Genomic DNA, 18,463 nt, shown 5'->3' on the forward strand with positions numbered 1-18,463 from the left:
GCACTGGTGAGGCCACACCTCGAGTATTGTGTCCAGTTTTGGGCACCTCAATACAAGAGAGATATCGAGGTGCTGGAGCGAGTGCAGAGGAGGGCAACGAAACTAGTGAAGGGCCTAGAAGACAAATCATACGAAGAGCGGCTGAAGGAGCTGGGGCTGTTCAGTATGAGGAAGAGGAGGCTGAGGGGAGACCTCATCACTCTCTACAACTACTTGAAAGGACACTGTAGAGAGGTTGGGGCTGGTCTCTTCTCACAGGTAATTAACAATAGAACGAGAGGGAACGGCTTCAAGCTCCAAAAGGGTAGGTTCAGATTGAACATTAGGAAGGAATTCTTCACAGAGAGAGTGGTCGGGCATTGGAACAGGCTGCCCAGGGAGGGGGTTGAGTCACCATCCCTGGCTGTGTTTAAGGGACGTTTAGATGCGGTACTGAGGGATATGGTGTAGGGGAGGACTTTGTAGAGTAGGGTAGATGGTTGGACTCGATGATCCCAAGGGTCTCTTCCAACCTCAATGATTCTATGATTCTATGATTCTATGATTCAAGTGAAAAGTTGTCGGGGCAGTTGGGAGCTTAGCTATTCATATTCTCACATCTTTGTCCAGCTTAGATAGACCTGTTCTGCCTGAGGAAAGAAAGGCAGCCTACATGTTTATCTCATATCTTTGTATTCTTCTCTCTGGCACATTTGTAAAGCTGCTTTGTCAGCTTTCTGTAAGAACATGACCAGGCTTTGACTTTTATATCAGTATAGAAAAAGCCTCAAATGGAAAGATGCCCTATGCAAACAGGCAAAAAATGTGATTTTTAATAATAAATATGAAAAAGGATAATAAGTTTTCTTTCATGGTTATTTGTCATATTTGATTTTGTCTTTTAGGACCTAAGAGATCTTCTCTGGGATATCTGTGATAACAGAAGGGAAGAAGCAGAGCAGGAACGTACTAATATCATGAACGATGGCTGGTTACAAGATCACAGAGGAATTGTAATGAACCATTTCTTTTCACTTATGCAGGTATGGATCTACTACGGAGTCTGCAGTGGAAAGAGGCAGTGAATTAGATTTGGGGGACCGTAGGCCTTAGAGGAATTTCATATAGTTGGCTCCAAATAAGTGAGGAATTAAGAATTATATAAACAAATGTTCATGCCTCTTCTGAATTTATCTAGATAGAGAGAAAAAGTAGATGACATTCCATACATTTAACTGTTTGGCAGGCAGAAAAGGTTAAGGAAGATCCATTGTTATCGTGCAACCCCCAAATCATTCAACCTACAGTGTACAGTGCTACTTTTTAGAATTTTATCAGTCCAGTGAATCATCTGAATTTTGTTACAGAAATGTTAGAGCTCTTTATCCTTTTATGATCATATTGACATATGCTATTAATTTACAAATTACCTAACTCACTCCTGTTGTAGACCCACTGGCTGCTAAGGTTGTGCTGTATTTCCTACATCACAAAATTATTTCAGTTGTAACTTCACCAACATAGCTTGAAATTTTACCTACACACTGATAAAAAAATTTGCAAGGAGTGTTTTTGAGAATGTGATGTCATTTGTTGCTCTTGAGAAAATCTGTTCAAATATGACCCAGCTTTTACATACCTTACCTTTTCAAGAGACCATCTTCAATTAATTGGCTCTCCCATCCCCCCCATTAAGACTTCCCTCTCATTCAGCCTGACTATTAATTACTTCAGGTCCTGAAGTAAATTAAGATTTCCCTGTGACTGCTCATTTAGCTGCATAATTTTTGTTTAGGGCTGGACTGGACTGTAACAGACTAGCCTAGACTAAACCAGACAGGCTTTTCTGTAAACTGGGTGACCATCCTTTGAAAGTTTTGACAACTTTAGAAATGATGATGAAAACAATGCTTTAAACACATCCCATGTTATGCTAATTTGACTGAAAAATCAGGCCTAAGAATCTTAAGGTAGATTTTCTGCCCCTTAGTTCTCTATGTTGTTTTAAACAAAGGAACCACTCTCTTATTTCATATGAGTGCTATGGTAATTTAAGTAAAGTGTGTGAAGTAGTCAGTTGCAATATAAGGAAATTATTAGGTCTGTTGTCAAAAAATCTAAATAGTGCCCTAAATAAAGACTTAAGGCCACAGCCTAAAGAGAGAGGTCTGAATATCAAATAACTGCTGACTAACTGAGCCAGGATGACTAATTAAACCTGTATTTTCTAGAATTGAGTATTTTAAAATTATATTCATAAGGGAGCCAAATTAAAGTAATATTGCTCAGCTAAAATATTTTATTTTTCTCCTTTTATATTCATGTATAACTTTGCAATCCTAATTTTCTTCTAGCAGAATTTCATGGGCATGTATGATGGCAGTCCAGAGGATGACTTCTTTTATTTACTTCATATATACTCCCCCAAAGAAATGAAATATTAATGCTAAAACTGCAGAAATAAAAATATAATAACTGTATCTTTATGTTATGCCTTTGTTTGAGAAGCAGCCAAAAATAGGCTTCTTTGGTCTTGAGCTCTCTGTGGGTTTTTCTGTGGGAAGTTACATATATTCCCCAGGTGGCTCTGTTACTGTATGAGCATGTAGATTTTTATAAATACCGTTTATCAGATTTCTTTCCACCTTTCTGTGTACATGCTGTTATACTAGAAGATATTTTCTCCTTAACTTATGGATACGTGCTGGCTTCCACCACAAAGGTTTTCTCCTTTGTTTTGTGAATGTGGTTTTGTGCATTTTCCCATGAATATTTAGTACTGTTTTGTCAGTTAGAAACTAACACCATACTATATCAATAAATCAAAGCATGACAGGTGTTAAATGTTTTTTGAGTCTTACTTGATTTCTTCCAAGATGACTCACACAAAAAGATCTTCAAGACGCTTAGGGGTGTAAAGTCTGTTGATTTCTTTAGTCCAGAAAAGCTGTATGGCTATTAAAATTTTCTCCATCGCTTGACCCTTTTTATTTTATGCTACTAAGTGTTTTATTTCTTTTGCACAGAAAGATCACTATAATTTTTTGGTACTAGTATACTTACTATTATAGAAATACATACATGTGAAAATATATATCGTAATTAAATTTAATGCATCAAACTTTATTTATTGTAAATAATTTTTCCTATTCTAACAACTAAGATTTTTATTAATTCTTAGAAATACCAGTGTGAAGACATCATAGATTCAAGTAGAAGTGTGCATTGAATACATTATAAATTTTCAAAAAAATTATTATGTTTGTTTCTCTCCCTCAAACTCTTATGACTTAGAGTTGCTTCTGCTATCATATATTTTAAAATATACCAGAAATTTGTTTTGAGTTGCAATCTTTCTGTCCTTTCTTCTTGAGGTCGAAGTGGATCGTTTCCAAGATACAAAGAGACTTCTTCATGACTATTACAGAGCAATGGAAGGAAAAATCCCAACAGAAGATGGTCAAAATTTTACTAGAATCCCGTTGTTAGATATTATCAACGTAGAGCAGAAAGAAGATCAAAAAGAATCAAGAAGGTAGAAATGTATTATTATACAACCAGTAAACACAATGTACTGATAGCTTTGTGGGTCTATGTGGGAATACATATGTGTATATATGAAAAAGAAATAAGAATTTTAATTAAGAAGTCAAGTGATTAATCTCGAATCATTTTAGAGTTTTAATTTATCCCTGGTTTTTTACTGGTTTACCTACATAATTTTCAGTAATGCACCCCTGAATTACAAAACATTGTAAAAGCTGCCTTAGAAAGAAATCTGCTATAGAAATGTTTCCTGCTTCCCTCCGTGTTGCTGACTGTTCCCAGCACAATCCTTACATAAATAAGTTAAATATTATTATGGAACATTAACAAGTTTAAAACATAATTAAATGGGTTTCACAATATCAAAAATCCCATCAATAATGACACCTGCTTTTTAAAAATATTTACAGTTCATTTAGAAACTGGGTGCTGTGCTTCTAGCCCATTAGGAATATATTGGCAGATCACGCAGTAATTTGACATAGCTTTATCCATCTAGTATCATTCCTTGGCTTCTGTAATTAAACTAGACAGTTTTCTTGTCATCCACACATTTCACCACTTCTGGTCATAAGGAAAGTTCATCCCTTTTCTGTTTCTGTGGCAATTTTTGAAAATAGCATGCTCATTCTCTTAACATATTCTCCAATGAAGTTATAAATTAACACTTTTTATAGAAGAGGGTGTGAGTTATGCCTTATATTTTATTTTTAAGGATTCCTCTAGTTTCTTGGAAAGCGTCTTCACCAGAAATAAGTATTACCAAGTCAAAGAGCAAGGGAACTCCACAGAAGAGTGCTAAGGATGAAAATTCTGAAGATGGAGTGGCCACTTCTAGGAAAGATGAAAATCTTATTACTGATACATGGCAAACAGCAGTAACAGCAGTATCAGATATTGTAAGGAATATTTTATTTATGTAAACATTTTTAGATTGCACAGTTAAAGCCTCCCATTCAGTAGGTAGCCTAAACGCACAGCCTTCACACTGGGCATCACAATTTCATGCCTCTTGCTCCACCACTGATATTTCCATTGAATATGTTTCTGTGAGGAAAATGTTGGAATCTGTGAATTATCAGCACCTCTGTATTTATAACTGACCCTTTCATTCCATTACTGGGAGAAACACTTCGAATGTGAACTCTATGTTTCTACTTCTTCCATGATAAAGTCTCCCCTTATCCCTCAATAGAATCATTAGAAGAAGGACAAGTTTTATTCTGTGCTGCAATGTTTGCTCAAACCTTTCACAACTTCAAAACTTCTGTTTTATACATAGCTAAAAGTGAATTAGGTGGACTTTTCAAATGGTTGGGGTTTAGGTTTGCTTTTTCTTTTCTCTTTGATCATTTTAAAGTAAGTACATTTCTGTGCCCTTACAGTGTAACTGTACTCTTGCTTTACGTACTGTTAATTCTTACATTTCTCACTTTTTCCCAGAGCACAGGTAATGTGTTACAGGAATTAAAACTACTATCTCTCTGTCTTGCATATTGCTGTAGACTTTTATTTTTGATAAATAACAAAATGTAACTAATTTAATTAGTTGAAGTATGTTCTTTGTTTTATTTATGTGTGCATGTCTCAGCAAGTACTTTCAGCAAGTATAGGATATTTAAAACAGTAGTTGCACAGTGTTGATACTATGTACTTTACTATGTGTGGTGTCAAGGTAAGAGCTGAAATAGAGTCTAAAGAAATGGAGGAAGAAAACAAACATAAACGGCTAGAAGAGAAAGATCGGAGATCTTCACAGACACTGAAAGGTGCTGGGAAAGGTGCCAAAAAGGTTTCTCCCAAACCAGCTGCTAAAAAAAAAGGTATTTGAAATGCAAGCTTTATTTTAGCAGTGCTTGAAATTGCTGAAATGTAAATATATCTGCAATACAGAAAAGAGTAAGCCATGATATTTAATTTGGATTTATTTGTCTTTTGAAATGTCGAATGTGACATATCAATGTGAAAATCTAGTAGTGATGAAAGAGTGCAGAGGCTTTTGAATGGCAATTGCATTTATTTAATCATATGTGTTGTCAGCATTATTATGTAGGAGTAAATATTCTAAGTAGAACCTAGAAAGCAAACATTAATTTTTCTCTAAATGCTCTTTTGGAATTGAATGGTTAGAACTAGTTTATCAAATTAAATAAAATTCCATTAAATTCTGCCTACTTTCCACTTACAAGTCAAAATATTTCAAATATTAGAATGAAAGTACTGGAATAGAATGGGTAAATTATCCAGTACTCCAAGATATTTTGGAATTAATTTATCAGACATACAGTAGCATGGATCTATCAAGGTCCATCGTTTTTATGTATAACTGTAAAATTGTGTAAATGAAGAACATAAAATCTAATGTCATATGTAGTCCTAAAAAAGAGCAGACTCCCATTGAGGCAGATCTGGGTATACCGGGCTGTATCCTGGCAGTATGGCCAGCCAGGTCAAGAAAGGTGGTTCCACCCCTCTACTCTGCTCTGGTGAGACCCCACCTCGAGTACTGTTGTTCAGTTCTAGGGCCCCCAACCTAAGAAGGACACAGATCTATTTGAGCGGGTCCAGTGGAGGCCACAAAGATGTTCAGAGGGCTGGAGCACCTCTCCTATGAAGACAGGCTGAGAGAGTTAGGGTTGTTCAGCCTGGAGAAGAGAAGGCTCCAGGGAGATGTTATACCCCTTCCAGTACCTAATGGTACTGGAAAAATAGGAAGGACTCTTTATCAGGGAGTGTAGCAATAAGATGAGGTTTAACAGTTTTAAACTGAAAGAGGGTAGATTTTACCTTAGATATTAGAAAGAAACTCTTTGCTGTGAGGGTGGTGAGACACTGGAACAGGTTCCCCAGAGAAGTTGTGGATGCCCCATCCCTGGAAGTGTTCAAGGCCAGGCTGGATGGGGCTTTGAGTAACCTGCTCTAGTGGGAGGTGTCCCTACCCATGGCAGGGAGGTTGGAACTAGATGATCTTTAAGGTCCCTTCCAACCTAAATCATTCTATGATTCTATGATCTCGTGCATAGGCGTGGCAAGAATAAATCTGTCCAACCCAGATGAGAATACAAAATTTTATTTGCAAAAGGGAAACAGACCTAAAGCCCCTTATCTCTTTTAGCCTAGCAATTTAAGCAGTCTGCTGAATGGAATCCTGGCATGCAATGCCGTTTATACTTTTTTTTTTCATAAATACTTCCTCGAGCAGGTAGTGGTTCAAGTAACTTCCACATATTTCTGAAAATGTCATAGCTACAGCAGGAGGCAAGACTAGTAGCCTAAAATTTGTATCTTTGGTAAAGACATTCTACATAGCAAGAGAGGGGCTCAAGTCCTGTGGGTACTTCATTTCCAAGAGAGAAATGCATAAAGCAGCTGACTTTTTTTCCTTGACAGACATTTTGTTTGCACTGTAGTCAGTGCTCTCTCCATGGTTGATTCTGCTCATAGTATGGTGAATCAGTATAGCTCTGCAAATACTTAGCCACATGGATGCCTAATTTGTGAGCCCCATGGAGCCTTAGCTGTGTGCTTAGCATCTGAATCTAGCCAAGAGAGTAGCAGATTTTCAGATTTCCAGAAAAGCTTTGTGATTAAAAAATCAGCAACTATCACCTGTTGCATGCTAAGCAGCTAGGTTGGGGTTTGTGGATTGCTTCTTGGAACTAAATTTACGTTCAGACCAGGTACTAGATGATTTACCTGAAACTATAAAGTGACAGAACTGCATTATTGCTCAGCTGTGCATTCTTCATGGTAGGAGATGGAGTATCAACTGATGTTTCTGTAACTGAAGTATCAATTTTGATTTCATCCCAAATTCAGCTCCTCTAACAGAAGCTCCTGTTGAGCTCCTCTAACAGAAGGATTCCCTAGGACACAGCTAAAGGCTAGTAACTGAGTGATACAACTTATCATATATAATTTTATCACTTCTGGATTTGACCATTTGCTTTTTTATATATATCATGCAGATGTCATTTTTTTCTGTAACAGCTACATCAGCTCTTCTTCTAGGACAAAGCATGTACAAATATTTTAATATTTCTGAGTAACAGTCAAAGTATTGTGACTGTAGAATTTCATGCAATCTTTAAAAACGTGACAATATACCTTTACAATGTCTGTTCGTAGATATGTAAGTTAAAACAAGTTGCAAAAGCAGCTAAGAGAATGGTTTAGAGTGGCATGAAATACCATACCTCTCTCTTTTTTTTGTGACAGAGTATGATTTTTTTAAAATAGCATTATTGTTCTTTTTACTGCTTTGATCATAACCAATGATATTCACTTACATAGCATTTCTACTACAGTTTGTTAAACTTGAATTTGCTCCAGAAGGAACAGCTATTATTCAAGAGAGTTTTATTTATGTGCTGGTTGGGATAAATTAGTATATTTTAGGGTCAAAGAGGACATTTAGACCACCTAGGATCACAGCAGAGACACATTCACATGATCACATGATCACAACTCAATCATGATTTTCTATTCAGAAATACATTTTTTGACATTGTTTAACTAATTTTAATACAGTTGTATATGCTAGAGTAATTTTATGCAGAGTTAATCTTAGCATGTCTTGCAGATGTAAATCTATTTGAAGAAATCTAAGTATGTTATGTTGACATAAGACACCTGAGTTACCACTTTTGTATTCTCTTAAATAGTCACATCAAGTAAGGTGAAAAGTGCCATTTTTCGTTTTAATAAGTGTGCTGTCTTCTGAGTGCCTGCGTATGGATACAGAAACTTATCAGCAAAACCCAAAGACTGAGAGAGTTCTATTTTCCTCCAGGATCACCTACTGTAACTGGGGAAGCCAGTCCAGTTTCTATGGACCCAGAAGAAGTAAAGAAACAAGAACTGACATTTAAAATAAAGCGAGAATATTTCAGTGCCTTGAAACATGAAGGTATGTTACTATTTGGTTACTGATATTGGGGGGTGGTTGTTACTCCCAATTTGGGTATTTTAATAGTCGAAACTAAGTAGAAACTCTAGGGAAAATGGATGGATAAGTTAAAAAAAGAAGGGGTGAGAAAGGAGTGTCTGGAGAGATCAGGAAGTTTTTTAGGGTGGTAATCATCAATGATTTTGTGGGAAATATATTTAAAATAGAAATGTGTTTTTCATTCTTCTTTTTGTTCTCTTCTGTTTCATTTCATTTCATTTCATTTCATTTCATTTCATTTCATTTCATTTTCCATGACTAAGCAAGTATTCATCATAAGAGAATAAGTTTCACATTGTTAGTTAGCCCCCTCTTCAGTATTCAATTGAATTGAATTCAATATTTGAAATGTTTTGATCTGGGAAAGAATTTGCTGGCAATTATATAGTTCATTGATGCTCTTCTCTCTGATTTCCTCTTCCTGAAGACACATGGGATTCAAGCAGCAAGACACAGATTTTATTTATTCTTGCATACTCCTTTCCAGACAGACTCTTCCAAAAAACTATGTATTGTTGAGTTGTTCTTTCTCTTTGTCTGTCTTACCCAATAACGACCAACTGCAGCCAAAAGTGGATGTCTGAAAAAGAGAAGTCCCAAATCGAAAACAGGTTGAAATTCTTTTTTGAAGATGGGTTTAGACTAGAAGAAAAGACCTCTTTCTCATTAAAGAGAAGATCGAACCTAGCTGTTAGAGATTCTGTTTGGCAACACTTGGCAAGCCCATCATCATGTATGTTACCTTTTTGCCAGGCTAACTTTTTGCTGACTTTCCATTTGTTATGGAAAGTAGAGGGCAAACAGCAGTAAATGAATAAGGTTTCTTTAGGTCCACACTGGACCAAATGCTTGTATACCTACCCTATTCAACATGGTTTAAGCCAAAAGCAGTTTAGGAATAAATATTCTAAGATTTTGGGATAATGAGTAGAGGAATGGTAGTAACTTTGAAGATCTTAACAGTATGAAGATTTAGTGATTCCTTGATGTGTTTTGTTTTCTTGAGATTTCTTCATTTTCATCTTAACAAAAAAGCCAATATAAGAATCTAAAGAAGACTAAATATGTTGAGCTATATTTCATAATTGCGCAGGCACATAGCTGGTACATTTGAGGATTGTAGTTTCACTTGCAGATATGGTAACTGGATGCTTGTGCTTTTGGTTATACAGTTTTTAATGTTGATTTCATATTCTGTTTCTCTATTGCATCAAAGTGCCTTGCCTTTTATTCTGCTACTGTTAAGAGAGCAACTTTACCAATGGACTGTGCAGTACCTTCTTCTGAAAATGCAGGGAGACAAAGAAAAATCATACCCTTACTTTGCAACAAACTGATAGCAGTCTTTGATCAAAGAAAATGTAGAGAAGTCACAAATAAGGCAGCCTTAAACTGTATTAAAGAAAGGTGACCAACTTTTTGGTTGCTTAGATTCTTTACTGTTACGTCTTTGCCATCAAATAAAATACTCTTTTCTTACTCTCCTTTTGTAAGGCTTTGAATGTCTTTCAATGCCTGTTCCATTTATCTCTCAATACACTACCTTAGCTGTTTTTTCATTGAGTTGGCATCCGTTTCGCTTTGGACATTTCTGACTTGTTCCCATTTTTGGAATTTTTTGTCTCCTGTTTTTTTAAGTATTAGCCACTCTGGGAGAAACTGATTATTTTTTTTCTCAGTTCTTTCGATTCTGAAGACCAAAAATCATAAAATTCTCAATGTTTTTAAAAGTTTCATATGAATACTCTATGCATAATTTTGGTAGAGGTGAATTATTTTCTTAGTACTCACTAACCAAACTCTTCTCTAATGCAACCTGAGCTTTAGGGTATAAAACAGTCTTATGGTGGAAGCTTTGAGCAAAACCAGTGAGGTAAATTTTAAAGGGCTGGAGGGTAGAAACAGAAGAGCTAACCTTTATTGTGATTAATGTACATAATGATTTAGATGTTGTTTCTTTAAAATTTATTCATAACAGGGTACTCACTTTTGCATCATTAAGCTTCTAGCTCTGTTGCTGGTTAGTGTTGATTGAGTTCAGGGGAGATTTAGGTCAGATCTTAAGAAGAAATTGTTTACTGTGAGAGTGGTGAGACACTGGAACAGGTTGCCCAGAGAAGTTGTGGATGCCCCATCCCTGGAAGTGTTCAAGACCAGGCTGGATGGGGCATTGAGCAACATGCTCTAGTGGAAGCTGTCCCTGCCCATGGCAGGCAAGTTGGAACTCGATGATCTTTAGGGTCTATTCCAACACAAACCATTCTATGATTCTATGATTCAATGTCACTGTCTACTTAAACACCCTCTGCTCCTCAATATTAGTTTTATTGAGATATTGGTTACCTTGTGAATTCTGATGGTTAAAGAAGACACACTTTCTTAAAAGTGGTGCAATAGGGGTGATGCTGAAAAATAATTTGTTCAAGAATACAAGAAATTAAATAAATATTTTACTGCCTAAAACCAGGTTACATGTTAAACTAGATGCTTATGACTGAGGAATGACATTTCTATTTAAACAGAGGTAGCTGCAAAATCTCGACTAGATCTCATAAAAGAAAAGGCTTTAGCATGTGTTGAAGAGCTAACAAAGAAAACAGAAGAGGCTTATAAAGATATGGAAAAGTGGCTTGGATCCAGGTTCTTAGCAGAAATGTCCAGGTAACATATGTCAAATTTTAAACAGGAACCCTTTTTTTCAAACTAGATTATGCTAGTAAAGATAGATGTTTATATAGAAGTGAATACTTGCGGGAAAAAATGTAGAAAATAATTTCATTTCATAAACTGGAATTTAATTTTATCTTAAAAACCTGAACGATAATAACTCATTTCTTGGATGATTACCTTTACCGCTGGCAGCGGTAAAGGTAATTATCCATTCTGCTGTTTTTCTAGACTACAGATTTAGCAGATTTACAAGCATCAGCAGACAACCAGTTATTTCATTTAGTAGATGCCTTTATATCATTTCAGTGGCTTTTTCTCTTTGGATTCTGGGGTTTATTTTCTTCCCTGTGTTTTACACAGAAATGTATTACATTTCTCAAAATTTTCAAGATCCATTAAAAAAAATTCTTAGCAGTTTTTCTGTGCTGGTAAATTAAATGTGCTTGGAATCACTCTGTGACACAGGCCATCTGGAATAGAATGGCGTATGTCCATATCATTAAAGGATTTTACTCTCCAAAAGAAAGGGGTTGCTTTGTTTTTTGGAAAGTGTTTCTGGCCTGTGCTAACCTTTGAAGCATACCCAGGACAGTGCTACTTGAACCATGTCACAGCAAGGCCAAGACAAGAGACATGAATGTAGGATGTGAAGGCTCTAACAAGCAATAATTCAAAGAGGCTGAGCCTCTCTACCTTCCAGCTAATTTTATTTGCTGTCCTGACAACAAACACTACCAAAACCACAATATTTGCATAACATCATGTCCTTTGACCTGACACAACCTAGGCCAAACCTATGTCTAGTAGAAGGTTATAGCTGACATCTTTCCCTATATAAATTTTACTCATTACACTTGAAACGGGAGTTCATATGCCCCACCACAATGCTACTCTAGAAAGTGCTTTGTACATCAGGGATTTATGGGCACAGCAGAAGACAAGCCATTGAAATGGGCTAAAGGATAATAACAGATGGAACATATATGGTCCACCACTACAAACTTTATGAAACAAAGTATCATTCTTTCATATTTTTCCATTAGATCTCTTTGTGTGGCTTAGATCTGCTTTGATATAAGTTTCTTACCACAGTCAAAAGATTTCTTGCTGCCAGAGAAGAAGTACGCTTCATAATGATTTTGCTGAGTACAGAATTCACGGAGAGGATTTGTAATTCTTCCTTCAGGAAAGCTGTCAGAGTACAAACACATTAAAATTTGAACCTAAGCTATTAACATTGTCTATTAAACATACTCATTGTTTTCTGCATTTACACTTAACAGTATTGAAAAGCTGATTGAGGTTGCACGACATCATATTGAGAGTTCTAGCAAAATCCAATATGAAATTACCTTAGAAGAAACAGATTTCTTCATCAGCAGTGATGTAAAAGTGATTCCTGACCCTGTTACTCCACCACGTGTTCCAAAAATAGAGACTTCTGAAAGTGGTACTCTAACTATTTCACAACTTACTACACTTCATAAGCAGTTTCTACAGGTGGCACCTAAAGGTAAGAACATGTTTTTCCCTTTCACTCCTAAAGAGCTGTTAGTTACCTACTTATAATTTAAAGTAACTGCTGGGAGCTACTAAACATTAATTACCTATATTGTTAAAGATCATACTACAATTAAAGATCCTGCTACATATAAAAGTAAAGTCATAGTGTAGAATATTGAAAATGTGAAACACCAGACCACTTGAAAGTTTTCAATGTCTTTTCTATGGGCTCTGTACACAGACAGTGTCTCTGTTATATGTTTTCAAGAGTGCTACTTGTCATGCTTGCTTTGCTTAAAGATGCAAGTCTTTAACTTGTTTCCAAATTCATAGCATAGTCAACACTGAAACTATACTATTTTAAAACACATTTTAAAATAAATCAATATTTTCAAGAAATTATTCTGTAGTATAACCATCAACCATTACCATCCGCCTGGGGAGAAATAACCCCCTGCACCAGTACAGGTTGGAGGCTGACCTGCTGGAGAGCAGCTCTGAGGAAAAAGACCTGGGAGTTCTGGTGGACAATAGGATGACCATGAGCCAGCAATGGGCCCTTGGGCCAAGAAGGCAAATGGCATCCTGGGGTGCATCAAGAAGAGTGCGGCCAGCAGGTCGAGGGAGGCCATCCTGCCCCTCTACTCTGCCCTGGTGAGGCCCCATCTGGAGTACTGTGTCCAGTTCTGGGCTCCCCTGTTCAAGAAGGACAGGGAACTGCTGTAGAGGGTACAGCAAAGTGCCACAAAGATGATTAAGGGCCTGGAGCATCTCTCCAGTGAGGACAAGGTGAGGGACTTGGGTCTTTTTGGTCTTGAGAATAGAAGGCTTAGGGGAGATCTAATGAATGCATACAAATACTTAAAGGGAGGGTGTCAGGAGGACAGGGCTGGTCTTTTTGCAGTGGTGCCCAGTGACAGGACAAGAGGAAATGAGCACAAACTTGAGTGTAATAAGTTCCACCTAAATGTGAGGAGGAAGTTCTTTTCTGTGATAGTGATAGAGCACTGGAACAGACTGCCCAGAGAGCTGGTGGAATCTCCTTCTCTGGAGATAGTCAAAACCTACCTGGACAAGTACCTGAACAACATGTTCTGGGTAGACCGGCTTTGGCGGGGGGTTTTGACTAAATGATCTCCAGAGGTCCCTTCCAACCCAATATGATTCTATGATGATATTCTTCAAGCCAATGTATGCCATTGTGGTTTTGGGTGATTTGCAAATGTTAACTCATATATGTTTTGTTTTTTTCCTTTGCACATGCACTTACTGTGTGCCTACCCACAAATTATGGGAACCTTAGGCTTAGGGTACTTGAAAAGACTTTCCTACATAACTTCCTACATATAAATGTTGCACAATCATTTAGGGAAGGCAGTTTTAAACTGAGATGGAAAGTTGGTAAGCACATATTTGCAGAGGGTTTCATTACTACCAGTGTTCCATATTATAATTATAAGTTTAATGATTGCCACTAAGATAATGAAATACAACGTGTAAACATATACTTAGAATTTTGGATCCAACTCTTCTAATGTAGTAAGACCACAAAAGTCCAATGAAGTTGCATTTAATTTTTTATTCAGAAATGCTTTTCATGTATATTTATGTAGAAATTCCAATTGCCTTTTGAGTATGAACCCAGTTTAGGCAGAAAGATGTTTACAGTTTTCCTTTAGAGATGCATATCATCTTATCTATAGTGTACAAGCATGGGGATATGTGTAAGCATTCCAAACTCTTCCACAGAGATTAGTTTAGCAGATAGTATTACATATATAATGCCATGTGAAACTAGAAATCTGTGCATTTGTAATTATCAGGTATTGCCATGGAGGTGAAACACAGACACCAGTATGGCTGGTCATTCCACTTAAAAGGTTTTCTTTTGTTTTTAAATCATGTATTCATTAAGATAAACTAAAAAAAATTTTCTTTAACACAAACTTGGATATTCTTGGCATGTTTAACATGGAACAACTATTTTCCTTTTATATTAGTAACAATTAGCAAGAAGACAAATGAAAAATTTATCTTTCTACAATATTGTCCTTTTGGTGAAAATATGTTCACTACAATGACCCAAGAAGACTTGCATAAATATCCAAAAAGGTAAATATATTGACTTCATAGTCACCAGACTATTAAGAATGCTGTTCCTTGTTCTCTGGGACAACAGTAAGGAATTATTGTTTAAAATAAGGTCGCAAAGCACATGCAACAGTATTCTTCTACTGTCTTGTGGCTACTAAGTGAAGATGTAGTTTGATAGCTGAATTAGAATGGGAAGCACAAGCTGTGCAAGTCACGATTAAAATACTTCTTCCCATTCTCTCACACACTTTAAGACTGCATAAATCACATCCCAGATTTCCTAAGGCAACCACTCCCCTTCATTATAGAGACACCAGAGAAAGAGTTACATCCTTCCTCTCCAAAAACCTCAGGAAAATTTCACATCCTTCTGTCTCCCTTTGTTCAATAGAACACTCAACAGAAAATACGTACCTCCTTCATAGTTAGGCTCTTACTGAGCAAAAAAGGGAAAAACGCTAAAGCACCCAGCATGCTGGCAGTGAAAATGATGGACCGCAGCTCTAAAGAAGACACAAAAAATTAACAAACTAATCCCTGTCTTGGAGAACCTCTAAAAGGATCTAGATTTTCTGTCAAACATCTTAGTCTTCTAATTCTTACTTGCCTGGGCAGTCCTCTGAGCATTCATAATGGAAACCATCTAAACAAGCATAGGAGGCATAGACAACAGGGCAAGTCTAAAGAGAATAAATCTACCAATCTTCTGTACTATGTAAATAGCAAAATTCCTGATGGTGTTCTGAAAATGGAATATTAGTCTTATTTTCTATAGCATTGTGGAGATTACATGAGGAAGAATTTTACCTAGAAATCCAGGCAAAACAAAGAGTAACAAAGGAGAAATTACTGTGTTGGAAGGAATAAACATGTAAACATTTTCTCACAGGCTATTTGGTAAATGTCAGAAGGATGTCTTTTCAAGATATGTTTAACAAATTGTTGAAATGAAAGCAAAAGCTGGGAGTGCCAATATACTTAAATTTTTTTTGGTATTTGCAAAAGAAATCTTATAAACATTGTAAACAGTTTTGTGTTTCCTAGGAATTTAAAGTATTTAAAGAACTGCCGATTCATCACAGACAACTTTGTTCTAACCTGCACACTTGGTTCTCCATGGAAGCACATTACTCACCATTCAAAGCAGCGATGGACAAAAAACAGCCTATGCTGGACCTTCCTACCTGCTGACACAGTCTTTCATTTGATAAGGAAATACTTAAATTATTATTTTTTTATTATTCCAAGTGTCATTGCCCAAACTCAATGTGGCTCTGCAGTATTTTTTAGTTTCATTAACTCCTTTGATCAATTTGTTAACAGTGCTTCAGTACATTGCCTTGAGACTGTGCTGCTTTTTTATAGAAATAACTGTGGCAGGTCTTAAATGGAGCTACTAACACTCACTTTTTTTCTTTTCTCTTCTACAGTCTCTTTGGATGTATTCTGTTCTTACCAAGAAAATAATACTAACCCTCTATTAGATCTCATCCTCTTTGAATCCCTTTTGCGCTATATTCTTCTTATGAACATGACTATTTTTAATTCAATTTAATTCAATTGTTAATTTAATACATCTGGAATGTAGATTTGGAACAGATAGGCATATGAAAGTGTGCACCTAGTTCAGCTGAAATTTTACCTTTTTAATAGAATATTTTGTTGAGTGAAAAACTCAGAATTACATGCTGACACTGAATAATGGCTATAGATTATGCTTTCTCTTCCCAAGCACATTTGAAGAAATAACTCAAGAATTTACAATAGTAATCCTGACTTTGATATGAATAGTGAATGATGTCCATATGTGTGAATAGGAATAAGTTTGTCATCTCTAACTTATCTTTTCTAAGGCTATATTTTTTCTCTAAGTGCTTCTTTCAAACTTGAAGATAACCAAGGTTAAGTTTGAACACAGAGGAAGTAAATTTTACTAGACAAATAATATAGATAGATAATGCCTAGACTTTTGGGATATAAACCCCTTAATCAGAGATCCAGAATAGATACAACGCCCCTCCCTACAGATAATGAAAAATTTGGTAATTCTACTGCCTTACTTATACCTTCTTTTATGTCTCTTACTAAATCGTGTATGTTATTTAATTTCAGAATTCTGTGACTGTTTGCCTATGGTATTTAAAATCAATGTATCCAGCTACTTTTATGAAACATATTTAACATGTTGGTATATATATATTTGAAGATATATATACAAGTACTAAAATTTCAATCAGCATGACAGAGGAACTCTCCCTTCATTGCATTTTGCAGGCATATCTTACTTCGTGTGATTCTAAATTTAAAATCTCAATTCTTGCTAATGAGGGAAGATTGGACATATAGCACAGCAGAATCAGTAATAATTAGTGAATGAATGAAGTAAATTTACAGTAAAAATAATCTGCAGGGGGTGATGAGTATCTCAATATCTTGGGGGAATTAATCATACTATTGAGACTCCTGTCTTTTTCATCTAAGGACAGAAGTATCCCATATTATTAAATTTTAGACTACTAAAGTTAGATTAATATAATTCAACCTCAGGGTTTATTTCACTGATTCATCCCTTATAGCATTGCATAGATCTTTGTCTGAACTTCTAGTCAGAAATTGCAATGGAAACATTTTTCTCAGTGCAAATGGCGGGAAATTGAAAGCTCTTTAAATGTTCTGGTAAAACTTGATGAAAAAGGAATAAAATGCTAACATAATTCTCATTTCTAGTGTAGGTTTACAATCTCTTCATATTTTGTGTAAATTTATAATCTGAATCTTTACTACAGTTCCTCAGCTTAGGGAAATATTTTCATACGGTGCCTGTATGAAAATATTGTGCTGACTGGTGTATCATTAAGAAATAGTCTCTTTTGTATATCTGTGCCTTATAACTGAGGCACGGCCATGGCTATTGATCTTTATTTCTTATGTGCCATTAAAATATCACAGTCTTGGTTCACAGGGTATACATCTAGTGTACACTTATGGTGCTGTCATTCTTAATCCTCCTTTTTGAATGTTTATTTTTTTGTTTTCAGTTTCACTTGTGGTCATAATCTTAATTTCTTCATTATTTAACTTTTTGCATGTATTTATTATGTTTCTGCACTGCTTTTTGAAACACATATAAATGCTTGTCAATGCCACCTTGTATATCAGTGAATGATACTTTAAAAATAGGTTTTAATGAAAAAAAATTCTACCTTGTGTAGCTTTTTCTGCATTAGTTTTTCTTTTGATTTCATTGATGATATATTTGTATGTGAAAAAGATGTTGCTTCATAAGTAGTACAGGCTGGCTTCCTTTTGTATTCTATGCTCTTTCTTTATACCACTGCAACAAATCCTGCCTTTCCCATGTTCCCAGTTTCCTCTCACTAGTCCATTTCCTGTTCCTTTCCATGTCTGTTAGCCTCATTTAAAAAAAAAAAAAAACCAAACAAAAAAATCAAACCAAACCCAAAAAAACCTAACAACAAACAACAAAAAAACCAAACCAAACCAAACCAAAAAATAAACCCCAACAATTGTTGGCTTTCTTTCATGTCATTTTACCTACATGTTTTGCTTGAACAGCTATGGCCAGGACGCACTGTGTGTGGTCTGGAACTGAGTTTAGGCTGATTTACACCTCTTGGCCACAGAATGGATAGGAGCTGGTCATCTCCCTGCTTTTTCCTCAGTGGGAGTGTTATGAAGATCTTTCTCCTGCACCTGGATACT

At 36.0% G+C, this 18,463-nt stretch overlaps 1 protein-coding gene across 1 annotated transcript in view; it reads left to right on the forward strand.

Annotated features, from left to right (window-relative positions):
* Positions 1-18,463, forward strand: part of SPEF2 (sperm flagellar 2) — a 62,496-nt gene that overhangs the window by 36,374 nt on the left and 7,659 nt on the right. The window contains exons 22-28 of the mRNA XM_014953978.1: positions 885-1,022; positions 3,354-3,514; positions 4,241-4,424; positions 5,201-5,348; positions 8,318-8,434; positions 10,996-11,134; positions 12,427-12,656. Coding sequence (XP_014809464.1) covers positions 885-1,022; positions 3,354-3,514; positions 4,241-4,424; positions 5,201-5,348; positions 8,318-8,434; positions 10,996-11,134; positions 12,427-12,656 — 1,117 coding nt within the window. The remainder of the gene's footprint in view (positions 1-884; positions 1,023-3,353; positions 3,515-4,240; positions 4,425-5,200; positions 5,349-8,317; positions 8,435-10,995; positions 11,135-12,426; positions 12,657-18,463) is intronic.

The sequence above is a fragment of the Calidris pugnax genome, unplaced genomic scaffold, assembly GCF_001431845.1.
Source record: "Calidris pugnax isolate Ruff unplaced genomic scaffold, ASM143184v1 scaffold178, whole genome shotgun sequence".
In the NCBI taxonomy this organism is placed as follows: domain Eukaryota; kingdom Metazoa; phylum Chordata; class Aves; order Charadriiformes; family Scolopacidae; genus Calidris; species Calidris pugnax.